Source organism: Peromyscus maniculatus, chromosome 3 (assembly GCF_049852395.1).
Source record: "Peromyscus maniculatus bairdii isolate BWxNUB_F1_BW_parent chromosome 3, HU_Pman_BW_mat_3.1, whole genome shotgun sequence".
NCBI classification, from domain to species: domain Eukaryota; kingdom Metazoa; phylum Chordata; class Mammalia; order Rodentia; family Cricetidae; genus Peromyscus; species Peromyscus maniculatus.
The window spans coordinates 138,684,082-138,700,767 of record NC_134854.1 but is presented as its reverse complement, the minus strand read 5'-3'; the positions used below and the strand labels follow the sequence as shown (position 1 = coordinate 138,700,767).

Sequence of the window (16,686 nt, the reverse complement as noted above, 5' to 3'; positions counted from 1 at the left end):
AGGCTTCTTGTTATCTTAAATTAACCCATGTCCATTAATCTAAAAGATGCCATGTGGCTCGTGGCTTACCGGTATCTTAACATCTTCTCATGGTGGCAGCTGGCAGCATCTCTCCCTCAGCCTTCTTGTTCCCAGAATTCTCTTCTCTGCTTGTCCCACCTATACTTCCTGCCTGGCTACTGGCCAATCAGCATTTTATTTATACAGAGCAATATCCACAACAGTATTGTTTTAAACAAAATTAACAAGATGTTCCTGAAATCCAGATGGAAATATAAGGAAGGTATCCAAGATCATCGGATCAATCTTGAAAATAAGAAAACTAAGTTAGAGAATCTACATTTCCCAACATCCAGATTTCTATACAATTGTAGTATTCAGGGAAATGTAGCTGTGTCATGAGGAAAGATGTACAGATCAATGAAATAGAATTTGAAGTCCAGAAACAAGCCTTTACATTTATGGTCAATTAATTTTTGATAGAATCAGCAAGTCACATTGATGGATAAAGAATAGCTTTTTTAATAAATGGTGCTGAGAAAACTGGATACATGCATATGTAGCAAGAGAAAAATAGATGATTTTCACATCACCAAAGTTTAAAACTTTTATGTTTCAAAGGACACATGAAGAAAATTAAATGAAAGACTGTTGAGAAAGTATTTGCCTCTTAAGTGTGGGGAACTCAATCCACATTTTTTTTTTTAAAAAAATGTGGGGCCTGGAGAGACCACCTAGTGAATAAAATGCTTACCACAAAAGCATGAGGACCTAAGTTTGAATCCTTAGCATCCATGTAAAAGCCAAGAGCTACAATGCATGTTCATAACCCCAGTGTTGTTGGGGCAGAGACAGGTGGCTCGCCAGAGCTCACTGGTCAGCCAGTCCAGCTAAATCAGTGATCCCAGGCTCAGTGAAGAAATCCAGTCTCAAGAAATATGGTGGAGAGTGATCCAGGACACCCAACACCAACCTCTGTCATTCACCACTCCCCCCACACACATGCACCACCACACACAAAAACATGCAATCAGGCATGGTAACATATATGTGTAATCCTAGTTTTGGGGATGCAGAGACAGGTAGGTCCCTGGGGCTTTCTACCCACCCAGCCTAGCTTACTTGGAGAGCTCCTATCTAGTGAGAGAGCATATCTCAAAAGTAAGATGGATGACTCCTGAAGAACAAGAGCTGAGTTGCCCTCCGGCCTCCACATGAATGGGCACAGGTGTGCATACAAACACGCCTACACAAAAGGAACACACAGAATGAGAAAGAATATTGGCAAATAAACTATTTGACTAAAGATGTATATCCAAATTATATAAAGAACTCTTTTTTTTTCTCAAGACAGGGTTTCTTTGTATAGCCCTGACTGTCCTGGAACTAACTCTGTAGATGTCTGACCTTGAACTCACAGAGATCCATCTGCCTCTGCCTCCCAAGTACTGGGATTAGAGATGTATGCCACCACCATTGGACTATAAAGGGCTCTTAAAACTCATCAAGAGATAAATAACAGAGTTTTAAAATGGATAACAATTCAAAATCCAAAGAAATGGACATTTCTCTAAGAAAAATATATAAATGGGTAATGAACATATAAAAAGACAGATGCTTGACACATTAGTTGTCTGGAAAATGCATATCAACATTACAGTAAGATGCTAATTCACACCCACTAGAGCATCAAGAAGCAAAAGGTCAGATTATTACAAATTACAGCAAAAAAATTACAACCCTTCAGAGGCAGGCGGATCTCTGTAAGTTCGAGGCCAGCCTGGGCTACCAAGTGAGTTCCAGGAAAGGCGCAAAGCTACACAGAGAAACCCTGTCTCAAAAAAAAAAATTACAACCCTCATACACAGCTGTTGAGAATATTAAATGGTGCAACTAACTGCTTTGGAAAATGGCTTGGTAACTCCCCAGACTAACAGAGTAATCATGTCACCCAGCAACCCCACTCTTGGTTATGTACCTACTAAAAAAGGAGGCATATGTTGGGATGGTGAGTGTTCATGGCCAACTTGACCTGATATGGAATTACACAAGAGAAGGGGGCACACGTGTAGGTCTGTGTGCCTGTGAGCTCCAGAGAGAATGAAACAAATGGGAAAGGCCCATCTTGAACATGAGCTGCTGCTCCATCCTTCAACCCTAGGGTCCTAGATGGAAGAAAGGGAGAAGAGAGAAAAGGCAAGGAGGGCCCTGGCATTCCCCGTTCTCCACCTCATGGCCCACCATGATGTGAATGGCCATATTATACCTTACTCCTCCCACCATGATGGACGAGATCTCCCAAACTGATCAAAACAGAACTTTCCTCCCTGAAGTTGTGTTGAAGTCACACTGATAAGAAAGACAGCTAATATGTGTGTTCACACAAAAACTTCTATATGCATGATTGTTGTACTAATAACCCCAATAATCCAAAGATGTATACAACTTAATGTCTATTAATGGATGAAAGGATAAAATGTCATGTATTTGCATCATTTAATGTGGGATTAACTCAGCTCCTCAGGCTTGGTGGTAGGCACCTTTACCTGCTGAGCTATCTTGTCAGGCCTGCTATGTAGTTCTTTAAAGGCCTTTAGAGATGGCTAATGGGAGGAATGTGTAAGAGTTTAAACCTTTGGGCAAGAGAAGCCCTACAATGCTTCAGGCAGAGCTTAATGGACCATTCTGGTGGGACTTCAGAAGACTGAAGTGCCAACAGAAACATGGAGAGTGGACATCTGGTTCATGAGTTTTCAGAGAACAAGGACTCTACTGGTGATTGAGCTGGAGTCCATTTTGAGATATCCCGACATAGAATCCGGCTTCAATCTGCCCATGGCCTGAGAACTTGCATGAAGTGCAATTGAAGAATAATGGACTAATATGTCTGGTAGAGGAGATTTCAAGCAGGATAGCATCTAGTCTGTACCACAGCTACTGCTGACTGCTCTTATCCAGGTTTCCAGTGAGAGAGATTTTCTTGTCTCAGAGGAGTTTTTGGACATCTGAATGATCTTAGAACCTTTGAGGGCTTTTAGAGATGGACTAAACCTATTTTCCATTATATGATTGTCATGAACCTATGGATAACAAGGATGGAAGGTTATGGCTTTAAAGTGGTATGTTTGGGTATCAAATTGACAGCGGGTGGAGGCTTGTGATGGTTAATCTTGTCAACTTGACAGGATCTAGAGTTACCTAGGAGATAAATCTCTGGGCACGTCTGCGAGGGAGATTTCAGATTGGGTTAATAGAGGTGGGAAGAACATCCTCCCCTCCCTGTTGTGCTTTCCCCACCAAGATGGACTGCACCCTCAAATTGGGAACTGCAATATACCATTCCCTACAAAGCAACTAATACCTAAAAAAATACATTACTGCTTTAAAGATTACCCTGATCTGAACATTTCTTATAAGATGAATTATACAATTAATGACATTCTGTGACTGGCTTCTTCTTTTACTAAACATAATGTTTTCTGGCTCATGCATGTTGTAACAGCTATTCGTACTTTATTCACTTTCTGTAGAAAGAGAAAAATAGACTCCCACAAGCTGTTCTCTGGCCTCCACACACATGTCATGACAAGCATGCGCGCGCGCGCGCACACACACACACACACACACACACACACACACACACACACACACACGGGGGGGGGGGGGGCGGGGATAAATGCATGTAGGGAGAAAGAACCACATGATCAGCTTTGTCATGGTGAGACCTTACTTCCAGTACCAATCTTACACATATCATCTACTACTCTTGTTGCTGTGACAAATATTTGTCAAAAGCAACTGAAAGAAGAAAGTTTTGCTTCAGGACTTTTCATTTGGTGCTTTGCATTTTTGTATGGTCTGGGGGAAGATGTGGATGCAGAGCATGAGGAGCTGGTCTCCTTGAGCCCAGTCAGGAGGCAGAGAGAGATGAAGCAGGGTGTTTTACACGCTTTCCTCTGTTTATTCAGTCTATGACTCCAGCTCTGGAACAGCACTATCAACATTTGGGGTGGGTCTTCCCATGTCAATTACCAACACTCTAGCAATGACCTCCCAAGTGTGCCCTGAGGTTTATCACCTGAGTGATCATAGGTCCCATCAAGTTCACCATCAACATTAACCACCATCATTAGCTTTTCCTTTTACTGAAATTATCGGAGGTAAAATAACTTAAAATGGGAAATGTTATTTGGTCATAGTTCTGGAAGTTTCTGTCCATTGCCAGGAGGACCCACGGTGTTGCCCCGTGTCAAAGAAGCACATTGTGACAGTCAGTGTGATAGAGAGCAGAGCTACCTACCTCACAGTATTTGAGAGACAGACAAAGGGCCCAGGGTCCATTTCCATACACTGAGACCTTTTTCAAAGGTCCCACAGCTTTCCAGGAACACCATTAGCAGGAGTTCAAGCCTTTATTAATTCATGAGCCTTTGGAGGACATTTATCCGAACTATAAATGTTGCCTAGGGACAAGGAAGGGCCAGTGACAGCAATAATGGCTAAAGACATAGGTTCCTTTCAGAACTCACAAAAATGTCCTAAAATTGACTGTTGTATAGATTCTGTTCTTACATTGAAGTCTATCCTGCATTTTTAATTAATTAAAAAATTTAACAGATTTTTAGAGATATAATTCTTACACCACAAAATTTACCCAATGAAAGTCAATAATTCAAGTCTTTTTTTTTTTTAATCATATTCACAGATATGGGCAACCATCACCCCAGAAGGGGTTTTATGAGTTTTGCCCTTTTCTTAGCTCACATTGCCATTTTATTCCTTCTTCCATTCAGCTGCTCGTTTCAGGCCCCCACCCCCACCCCCGCTGCTGCCCCCATTTCCGGTCAGGAAATGCTGAACTTTGCACTGTCTGCACAATCCCGAAGTTCCCCTTTCACACACATTTTCAGGCTTCCAGATTACTGTATGGAAGCTGAGCAAGAGCAGAGAATAGTTCCAGGAAAGCTGCTGGCATTCTTCCTTGCCCATCTGGGAGAGGGGACAGAAAGGGCCCAGATCCGACCTCCATGACCCCTGGCCCTCACTGGCTGCACTGTCTGTACCTGTGACAGTGTACTGTAGTTCAGGGCTCTCACATCCCTGAAGTCAGACTTCTGTGCCTTGCAGCTTCACTCGTCATTGTGTTCTGAAGACTAGCTGTTGACACACATTGATATCCTTTCGTTTTAATTTCTGTATAGTTAAGCTCATCATACATTTTGTTTTTGTGGTGCTGGAAACTAAACCTAGGACCTCTTAAACAGTAAGCAAGCAAGCACTCTACCCCCAGTTCTGGCCCCATCATTCTTGGGTACCACTGTCATTTGGCCACCTGCAGATGGACATGTGGATACCTCCTGGTGCTTTCTGATGTCTGCACATGCTCTCATGGGAAAATCGCCCTGGGGAATATGCTTAGAAGCAGATCTGAAGAACTGCTAAGTGTGTGTGTCTTCTGGGTTTTTTAGATCTTGGTGATTGTTTGCCCAGGTGTTCAGTCACTTTCCACCCTTAGCTGCTGTTGCTGTAAGATGCCATTCCCCTGCATCATCAACACATTTCACCTGAGACATTGTCATTTTTGTCGGTCTAATGGTGATTGTGTCTCATGTTTTCTTCTTTATAAATTGTTACATATTCTTGGGTTATGCACATGCACTACAGACTTAACCAATAACCCCTACTGGTGAATATTCAGCTGGCTCTCCATTTACGTTTGTTTTAGACATTACAAAGGACACTACAGAGAAGCAATCTGTACATCTGATAAATGTGGCCTTTAGTCACTGGCAGATCCATGTCCAAAACAAACAGCTCTCACCTCACATAAAATGAGAGTATGTATTGTGAAGCAAATGTGAATGACCCTGGCCTGGGAGCTTGGCTCAGGTGCCGTGAATGCTGTGTTCCCACACAGAAGCGACTGCATAAACTTCCATACCCACAGAATAAGAGAGAGCTTTAAACCAAAGCATTTTCCAAACACACCAATGGGAACATCAGTTGTGTGAGCTACATCCAGTTGGGGAAAACTGTTACAGGTATTAGAATTGTCTGGTGGTATTCTCAGCTTTGGGGCTGGTAAAGAAGCTGGTGATACAGCCCACAGATTTTACCTGATGGTTGAAAGGGTAAGTCAGACATAAAGGGAGGCAAAGATTGGCTATTAAGGAGATACAAGGTGGCCCGAGATAGTTCTTCTCTAGATCTGAAACTCCAACTCTTCATAACAAAGTTCTAGTCGGCTGACCCGCACTGTAAAACCTTCCGGATAACTGTAGCTTTCTTTTCAGAGGACATTAGTTCACAGTTGTGCCGGGCAAGTGTCACATCGTGTGCATGCAGAAGCCGAGTGCTGCTTTATGTCTACAACACGAAGAAGGCTCATTCTGGGGAACTGATAAACACGAGGTTGAGCAGGCAGAAGGGCAGTCTTCAGAAGAGAGAGCTAGTTGGGGCAGTTGTTCAGGAAGACATCCTTTATTTATATCAGATTAACCAGCTATCATGACCTCAATCTGACTTTTTTGCTCTCTCTGCACCTGACAAAACATTTGCATATGACATATAATAGCAATTAATAGAATAATAGCAAAAAGACAATTGAGAACACAGCCTAAAGGTGAAAACTGTATCAGATAAGAGAAGCAGGCAGCTAACCAACCAAAAAGTCTTTTCTAAAATTCACTATAAGTATGTATAATTTTCATTTGTCAATTAAATGAATAAAGACATTAAAATGATTAAATTAAAAATGACTATTTTAGCCGGGCGGTGGTGGCGCACACCTTTAATCCCAGCACTCGGGAGGCAGAGCCAGGCGGATCTCTGTGAGTTCGAGGCCAGCCTGGGCTACCAAGTGAGTCCCAGGAAAGGCGCAAAGCTACACAGAGAAACCCTGTCTCGAAAAACTAAAACCAAAAAAAAAAGGTAAAAATGACTATTTTAAAAGTCTTTTTATAATTTAATGAAAATGGGATTACATCATTTCCCTCCTCTCCTAATTTCTACCCCTCCAATGTCCACCCATCCTCCAATTCACAGCCTCCTCTTCTCTAGCCATGGCTGGTACATGTGCACATAAACAAATCAGTGTGTAAATACAACCTGCTGAGTCCTTGTCCTTTAAGTGTTGCCTGCATGTGTGTTTCTAGGGCTGACCACTTGGTACTGGATAGCAAAGCAAGAGGCTCATCTCTCGGCGAGACTGACTCTCCTCTCTCAACAGTTAACTGCTTATAGCCCTTCCTATAAGAGTGCGGCCAGTCCTGGCAGTGGGATCGGGATCCAGCCCTGGTGCATGAGCTGGCTTTCTGGATCCCATTACCTGTGGTCAGATGCCTTGCTCAGGCTTGATGCAGGCAGGAGGGGCTTGGACCTGCCTCAATTGAATGTACCAGGCTTTGCTGACTCCCCATGGGAGCCTTTACCCTGTTGGAGGAGGGGATGAGCGGGTCAAGGGGGAGGGAGGATGGAGGGAGCAGGAGGAGGGATGAGAGGGGCATCTGTGGTTGGTATGTAAAATGAATTTTAAAAATTTTAATTAAAAAAAAAAGAAAGAGCAGTTAGGTGGTGGTTCACACCTTTAACCCCAGTACTGGGGAGGCAGAGCCAAGCGGATCTCTGTGAGTTCGAGGCCAGCCTGGTCTACAGAGTGAGTTCTAGGACAAGCACCAAAACTATACAGAGAAACACTGTCTTGAAAAGAAAGAAAGAAAGAAAGAAAGAAAGAAAGAAAGAAAGAAAGAAAGAAAGAAAGAAAGAAAGAAAGAAAGAAAGAAAGAAAGGATTAAACCTAAAAAAAAGATGAATGGACTAAAGGGTAAACTGTGTGACTCAACAAGCCACACTACAGCTTCCACAACAAGATTCTTCTCTCTCTCTCTGTCTCTCTGTCTCTGTCTCTCTGTCTCTCTCTTTCTCTGTCTCTCTCTGTCTGTCTGTCTCTCTCTCTCTCTCTCTCTCTCTCTCTCTCTCTCTCTCTCTCGTTTGTTTCTTTGGTTTGGTTTGGTTTGGTTTTTCTTTTAAATTTGGTTTTGTTTTGGGGGGAGGTTGACAAGGACAGAGAGCAGATGTGAGGGGATAAGTGAGACCGGAACGCATGATGTGAAATCCACAAAGAATAAAGGTTTAAAACGTTAAAAAAAAAAAAAAAAAAAAGAGTGGGGCCAATGAGATTTCCCCCAGTCTATGTTGGGATATCAGTGGTTCTGGAATTGTGCAGGATCCTTTTAGACAGCACCGTTGGGATTTCGTGGGTGTAGCTTCCCTGGCTTAGCTGGAAAGGACAATCATACAGAAGATCTTGTGGTCCTCTGGCACTTGCTGTCTTTCCTCTTGCCCCTCTTCTTTGGTGCTTCTGGAGTCTTAGCTTCTGGAGTTGTATGGTAGATACATCCACCAGGGCTGGACACCATATGGCCGTTTGATCTCTTATTTGAACTAGTGGTGGCTTTCTGTAATGGCCTCTTCCTGCTGCAAAAGAAGTTTCCAATGAGGGTTGAATGTTACACTTGTCTGTGGGTGTATAGATAAGTATTCAGAATTCCATTAAGAATTATACTGGTTTGGAAAATTGGCAGTAGTACAGTCTCCTCTGTGATCTGTGACCTCCCTAGCCAAGTACAGTTGGCTGGGCTTCCAGTGCCAGGAGTGATTTCTTTCCTATTAAGCAGGCTTTGAGTCCAAGTAGACAGCTGTTGGTTACTGCCAAGGTATAAGTACCACTACTGCTGCCCCTTTAGGGATATCTTGCCATGGTGGTCATTGTGATTTATAGGCAACAACAGCTGGTTAAGACTATTGATACTTTCCTCACCTTGTGGCACTGTGAACGCTAATCCTCAGGGGCATGTGTCTGGCTCCTTTTCAACTCAAATCCTCCAATTCCTAAGTCCAAAGTGCACAGTGTCCTCAACAATAAGGACTTACCTTTATTTAACTTCTGAGAGGCAACCAAGGACAGTAGCAATACCCTGTATTGTTTTGGGAACTCTCTTCAGCTCCCTGATCAACAACTCAAAAGGAGCTTCTCATTCCTGGTACTGGACTTTTTGTTAGCTACTCTATAGCTCTTGGTGCAATTTCATATATTGCATGTTTTATCTGTGGCTATTAGGTTTTAAGCTTTAGATAGGTATGTTTCATTTAAAATAGACACAGAGGTTCGGTAGCTCCCATGAGCTCGGAAGAGAAAGGGCTCTCCTAAGGGAAGGGAAATAGAGGGTAGTGTTATGGATAAATAAAGGGGAAACTAAAATGAGTTTAAATGGGGAGGAGGCTGGGAATGCGTGGTGAAGGAGGGACTGCGGAGAGGAACAACTAGTACGAAAGGCCTTTTGACTAGCCGTATGGAAGCTTAAGACTCCTGAAGCTTCCTAAAATGTACAAAAGAGATTTAAATGGAGTTACCATCTAATGGGGGAGACAATGCCACAACTAGATATTATATGCCACCAAGTAAAACCCCAGTCTCAGGAATGGGTGACATCTTGTTGAGTCACTGGCCAAAAGGGACCCACGGACACCCCCACAAACAATACAGGCTATTGCCAATGCTATTGATTACCCTCCAGAACCTGACAGTAAGTTCCTGTTGCTGAAGACACCACATACTTATGTCACCAAACATGGAAAAACTGAGCTTCAGCCCTGCTGAAGTCCAGCATTCAGAGCATTAAAAGATACAATACATGCTGCCAGAGGAGAAGAGCAGTCATCAGTCTCACCCAGCTTCAAATTGTGAGACCACAACTATGATCTGTTTTGTAAGATATACTGGTGCAATAATGGCATAAATGTTATGGAGTAACCAGCCACTTTAAAAAAAAAAAATTGTATCTAAGGCTTATTCTATGAGATGGAACCCACATCTGGACACTGTTAATGAGGCCACAAACTTGAGACTAGATAAGTCATGGGCCCTACTACTATTATTCTGCTAAAAGAGCATGCTGCTCCTAAAGACATATTGCTATACTCATAGATTAATGCATTACTCAACCCCCATCATTGGAGTAGATGAGAATTAACACAGAAACACACATACTCACAGCTGGAGAATGTGAGACATTTGGAACACTCAGTCCTAAATGGGAAGTCTTCATCAAACCCCTTTCCTCAAACCTCAGAGAGCTGTGGAAGAGCCAAAGGTGGTGGATGACTCCAAAGAAAGTGTCTTCCAGACACAACAGAGCTGATGCACATATGAGCTCACAGGGACTGGGACAGCATGCACAGGACTGCACAAACTCAAGCTAGATAAAATCCCAGCACAGAAAAGGGGATGTGGGCACAAAGTCCCACCCCTAACCGAGATGCTATTTGAAATTAATACCCACTCAGAGAGGGAAAATCAGTTTTCTCCAATGGAGGGACATTGGGTGTATCAACTGCACTGCAGGGTACTCCTCATGCTTAGGGATAGCTGATCCACACAAAACAGGCTCCTGCTTTATTTTGCTTTGTATTGGTTTGGTTTGGTTTTGTGTGTGTGTGTTTTATGGTTTGGTGACTCTTTTTGGTTTGGTTTTGAAAGTTTTTATTTAGAGAGAGAGAGTTAAAGCATAAATTTGGGATGAGTAGGGAGGTAGAGAAAAATTTAGGAGGAGTTGATAAAAGGGAAAGATATGATGACAATGTTGTATGAGATTTTTTAAAATAATTTTTAATGTAATAAAAATAAAATGGCCTAATCAAAAAAAAATCCATAAGCACTTCACAATGTGTACCATTCTGAGTGTGAGAGATGAGAAGTTTAATACATTTCCTGTGTGTGACTTCCAAGTCTCCAGTGGTTCCATCCATGGCTCTTCTGCATTTCTTTGGAGTTCTGCTAAACCCGTGTGTTACATTGCCTCCCAGTTTGCAAAGAGTAAAGAGTGCTTCATGGCACAAAGACAGTGCTGAAGTAATTTACTGTAGAATGAATAGACTTTGTCCTTTAAGAGACTGGTCCGATCACACGCTGGCTATAACCTTTTTCTGTTTCCTTGTTGAATTCTCCCTTTATCATGTTTTACGGGCACCAATGTCTTTTTACATTGAATTGCACCCTCTACATCTCCTTTCGTGGTCTCACTCCAAATCAGATGTCTTTTCTGCCTCTTCCTTATTTCGGTCGAGTTGTTCCTTGTGGCCTTCCTCCGTGGAGTGTGGGCTCTTTTGTGTCCTCCTCCCCCACCTATTTATGTCTGTGGGTGTGAAAGCCTTTGGCTCCTGCGGGTTGGCTTGTCAGTATGTCTCATTCAGTGGGAAGGACATGGGTGTCTGGCTTCAAAGGCCAGTAGGAAGCTAGCTGTCTGACAAACTGCTCCATTCTTGTGCAATGGTCCCACCTCCAAAGGAGCTAACTGTTTGCCCCTTGGCGTCATATCCTGAGAAAGTCCTGACTGAGCTGGCAAAGCACCATCCAGACCCTGAAGAAAACTCTTAAGAATATGTGGGCAGGTGCAGCAGCTCCACGGGTGAATGCCCTGCTGTGTAAGTCTGACGGCCTGAGTCTAGACTCAGAACTCTCTACTGGCTGCAGGAGAGAACCGACTTCCCAAAAAGGTCCTCTGGGGGCCTGTTCCATCAAGAAGCTGTGGCTTTAAGAAACAAAGCGGCCTGGAGAGCTCTAACCGCACCTCCTGCAAGCCCTGCCCACACCACAGTTGCCCACCACGCGCTGACGAAGGCTCTTTCTTTCTTTCCCACGGCTGCCAAGGACCAGGGACACTTGGAATTGTGGCCCACTTCTTCCCAGCTCCTTCCTGGATTCTGGATCAAAGTACCTTACAGCACCTATCCCCTCGGGAAAACGCCTAAGTAAAGAACCCTCTTCCGTCTGGACTCTTCCTTCGATTGCAATCTGGGATCAAGTCGCCACTGTGTGGTCAGTGTTACTATAGGGCTGGTGTACCTGAAATACATCTCAGTGGTGCTTTGTTGTTATTTTTGATTATTTATTTTTTGTTTTTGAGACACAGTCTCACTGGCCAGGAACTACCTATGGAGAGCAGGCTGGCCTCAAGCTCACAGAGATCTGCCTGCCTCTGCCTCCTGTGAGCTGGGAGTACAGACGTGTGCTATGGCCCTGCCTACCTATTTTTGAACCACCAGTCAATGGTATGCGCACAACTACACTCACATGCACTCACACATGTCATCTACACACAAGTTAATAATAAATATCATTTAAAAAATATAATAAAATGTGAATGCTGCCAGGCAGTGGTGGCACACACCTTTAATCCCAGCACTCAGGAGGCAGGGGCAGGTGGACCTCTGTAGGCCAGCCTGGTCTACAAAGTGAGTTCTGGGACAGCCAGGGCTACATAGAGAAATTCTGTCTCAAAAAGAAAGAAAGAAAGAAAGAAAGAAAGAAAGAAAGAAAGAAAGAAAGAAAGAAAGAAAGAAAGAAAGAAAGAAAGAAAGAAAGAAAGCCAACTTCCAGTGTCTTCTGCATGCTCTTGACCTGGAGTGTTTTCTCCTATCAGTAGGGTGGTAGGGCCCCCTGCTGGTGGCCTGGCCAGCAAATTCAAGGCTGGATCAGGACATTCACCCCTAAGTTGAGGGTATCAATCAGCTCTTTGTTCAAACTGACAAACCTTAAATTAGGGGAGGGACACTTCTCAAAGACCCTTAAAACCCCTGGCCACTGAAGAGAGACCAGGTTTCTGACTCTGCTCTGAGGCCTGTGATATTCCCATCTCGACATTTATCAGTTTTAATGGGCCCATTTGTCTTTGCACATGCAGTTTCTCTCCAGGAACTTTCATTTCTAGGACGGTCCATGAGGCAGCCGAACACCAAGGAGAAGAGCGAGGAGTTTGTACCATTGAACACACAGGGTCATGTTAAAGTACTAAAGACCTCTGGATGTTTAAAATCTGCCTCCCTGGAAGGAGCTTTAAAAGGGAGGAGAGTTGGGAATATACATGAAAACTCTGATCTCAGAATGGGTATTTCAACTTCTAAGCAAAAGTAACTCATTCTCTGTAGTTGGAGTTTTCCTGTGTCCCAGCCTGCCAGTGGTCAGGACAAATCTCTCTCACCCGCCAGTCCCACAGCCACTCAGACCCAAGTAAACACACAGAGATTTATATTATTTACAAATTGTACAGCCATTTGCTCAAGCTTATTACTGACTAGCTCTTCCACTTAAATTAACCCATAATTCTTCTTTATGTCTAGCCACGTGGCTTGGTACCTTTTCCCAGTTCTGCCTTCACATCTTGCTTCTCATGGCAGAGGCTGGCAGCGTCTCCTGACTCAGTCTTCCTGTTCCCAGAATTCTCTTCTCTCTTTGTCCCGCCTATACTTCCCGCCTGGCTACTGGCCAATCAGCATTTTATTTATACAGAGTGATATCCACAGCAGTTCTCTCTGTCCCAAATGAGTAAACAAGGATTTGGTTTTCTCTAGTTTTGTTTTCAGGGACTGTTTGGTGAGTTGAAAAAAAAAAGTAAAAAGGATGCATGAATGATGGCTATGAAGGCAGTAAGAATTAAATATTTTCACTGTCGTTAGCGTCTGGCTTCTCTTCAGAGGGAGCTACTTTGACTGTGACCATCTCTAAACCTGCTGCAGGCCAGATGTCACAGGGAGCATCCCCTCAGGGGTCTGGACCTAATGTTCTTTCTCACTTCCTCTAATGCTCTAGGATTCCAGCGTGAGGACCTGAAAACTATCCCCTCCCCTAACCACCACACACAGAATCAGGATGTGCCCTGACCAAGCTGGTAGGACATTTGACACTCTGGTTGAGTGTGGCATGAGAGCCTGTGACTGTGAAGGCAAACCCCTCAGAGAGCTGCGACTGTTGAAGTCGCCTATGTTAAGTGAGGTCTCTAGGGTTTCCTTCCTTACTTCTTTCTATGGACTAGTGCACATCAGCTCCATTCCCCAGCTCTCTATATAAGCCGGTCTCAGATCTCTACTGTTGTGACCAGGACACAGCAGAAGTGGCTGCCACACAACCTTGGAAGGGGTCCTAGTGCCTCGGCTTATAGTGTGTTGAGCTTATAGTGGGAAAATTACTCAACTACTCAACTACCACGTATAACCTCTTCTATCAACATGGCAGCTTTCAGCTCAGGAGACCACCCAAAGGACCACCCATCCTTTAACACAGTTATTTCTTTCACCTTCCTCCTGCTAGATGGATGGAGTGGAACCCTGGCTTCCCTTTGAGTATTGATGCCAAGTGCCACAAGGATTTACCCCGAGACATCCAGTTTGATAGTGAAAAAGGAGTGGACTTTGTTCTGAACTACTCAAGAGCGTAAGTTTTAGGAACTTCAGGGTGTGGGTGGCCCATCTGGGAGCTGGGTATGGGCTATTGTTAGAAATGAGTTTGGGATCACAAAGAAAGAGAGCACCATTCCACCCGTCTGGACAGGGCAAAGTGTGTGATTGAGAGGGTGTGCTCAGAACAGACACACACCAAGACAGGAATCGAACTTGGTCTGTATTCTAACTTAGATGGCAGGTGGGATCCAACTCACAGTTTTAACTGGCTAGTCTGAAAAGAATTGGCACACAGGAAATGAAGGAGGGGAAAGGGTCACTGGTCCAGGCCATCAACTGCCTGGAATAACAGCTGTGGACCCTTCTGTCCATAAAGGTTTCACTGTGGCAGGGAGGATGAAAGCATTTCCATAAAAGTCTTACAAGGTTGTGGGGGGACAAAAAGACTTTAATTCCTTGTCCCTAACACAAGTTTTCTAGTGTTTGGTAGAAAAGACTCATATTTGATCTTTCTTATACTAGGACCCTCATTCTTTTCCTTTGGGGGTCTTGAGCTGGGGGAACAGTTCAGCTGAACACCATTCCCAACACATTCGTCTCTATCTGGGCCAGGGATAGTTGCCCATTGCACAATCGGAAGATGACCTGTGTCTCAACAGGCTGGATTGACCCAGCACTCTCAGCCCAGCCAGGGGCCCTTCTTCTGTGGCCAGTCTGCCTGAAGATGGCGCCTAGACTGTTACCAGGAGGCAGGTTCTGTAGTGACAATGACTAAAATGGCAGTGTTGGTCCCAGGACAAAGATTCCTGATCATTTGTCGTAGTGACTTCATGAGGTAGGGCACATGTATTAGTCAGTGTTCTATTGCTGTGAGGAGACGCCATGACCCAGGCATTTCATTGGGGGCTTTTCGGAGGTTAGTCCCCTACTCAGCTTGGGTAAGGGGAGTGTGGTGGCAGACATGGCGCTGGAGAAGCAGCTGGAAACTTTACATCCTGATCCCCAGGCAGGCAGAGAGAGACCTGGACCTGGTGTGAGATTTTGAAACCTCAAAGCCTACCCCCAGTGACACATTTCCTCCAACAAAGACACAACTACTCTAACAAGGACACACTTCCTAATCCTTGTAATCCTTTCAAACAATTCCACTCTCTGGTGACTAAGCCTTCAAATAGATGAGCTTATGGGGCCATTCAAACCGCCACAGCACATATTGCCCCCTCTTTGCTCTTGAAGAACATGAGAAATACGAAGGTTGTTGAAGACCTTGCCTACGGCCCTTTGCTAATAAACAACAGAGACATTGACTTCTAGGTCACATACTTGCACTAGAGTCACTGAAAGATGCTGGCACAATCATGGATACTATCAAAAATAGAGATCTTCAGCCCCACACCAAGGTTAGCAAGGACACCTTTCATACTATAGAGACACCTTTCATACTCTTAGAGAACTTTCATAATCATACACACCTAGAAAACCCTAAATTCATGAAGCCCAACTGAGCCTTATACTCCCCTGAGGACCGTAAGCACTTCCCAGCACCCAGCACAAGCATGGCAAGTCCCTGAGAATGGGACCTCATTGTCTGCACACCCAAAGGCAGCCAGGCCTGAGGACCATGAGTCAGTCTCCTCAATGCAGGTGTTTTATAATTATATGCATCCTTTTAAAATTTGACAGCCATTATCGATGATTTCTACGTAAGGAAACTGAGATCCAGTGGGTTAAGGTCAAATATTTACCTATATACATTAAGGCAAAAACTAACTTGGTGGTCTGGATGAGAAAGGACCCGATAGGCCTGGGTATTTGAACTCTTGGTACCCAGTTGGTGGTGATATTTGAAAAAGTTTATTTAGGGGGTGTGGCCTTGCTGGAGGAAGCATGTCACTGGAGGTGGGCTTTGAGATCTTAAAGCCTCAGTCCTCTTCTAGTTCACTCTCTTGCCTGCTGCTTGCCTATGAAGATATTAGCTCTCAGCTCCTGGTTCCTGGTTCCATGTTGTCCCCGCCGTTATGGACTCAACCCCTATGGAACATGAGCCAGAATCAACCCTTCCCTCTATAGCTTGCCTTGGCTGTGGTGTTTTATCACATCAACAGAACATCAACTGGATGGTAGCAGGGAGTAGGCTGTTGTTGTGAAGAGCCTGACCATGTTTTCCTTGTTGTTATTGTTGTTGTTTTGGTTTTGTTCAGTTGGCTGTGGGTCTTTTTTTGTTTTGTTTTATTGTTTTGGAATGTAGAAGACTTTGGAACGTGGGACTAGAAAAGCAGCTGGATGCTGTAGACAGCACTTAACAGGCTATCCTCATCGGAGCCTGGAGGACAGCAGTGGTGAGGGCGACGGAGACTGTAGAGGCCTGGCTCAAAAGGTTTCGAAGGGAAGCAAGGACTTTCATAGCAACCGGGCTAGAGGCCATTCCTGTGATACTTTGGCAAAGAATCTGGC

At 44.1% G+C, this 16,686-nt stretch overlaps 1 protein-coding gene across 1 annotated transcript in view; it reads left to right on the top strand.

Moving 5' to 3' along the window:
* Alox5 (arachidonate 5-lipoxygenase) overlaps window positions 1-16,686 on the top strand; it is a 52,341-nt gene that overhangs the window by 20,041 nt on the left and 15,614 nt on the right. Inside the window, exon 4 of the mRNA XM_006978536.4 lies at window positions 14,144-14,266. Within this exon, the coding sequence (XP_006978598.1) occupies window positions 14,144-14,266 (123 nt within the window). The remainder of the gene's footprint in view (window positions 1-14,143; window positions 14,267-16,686) is intronic.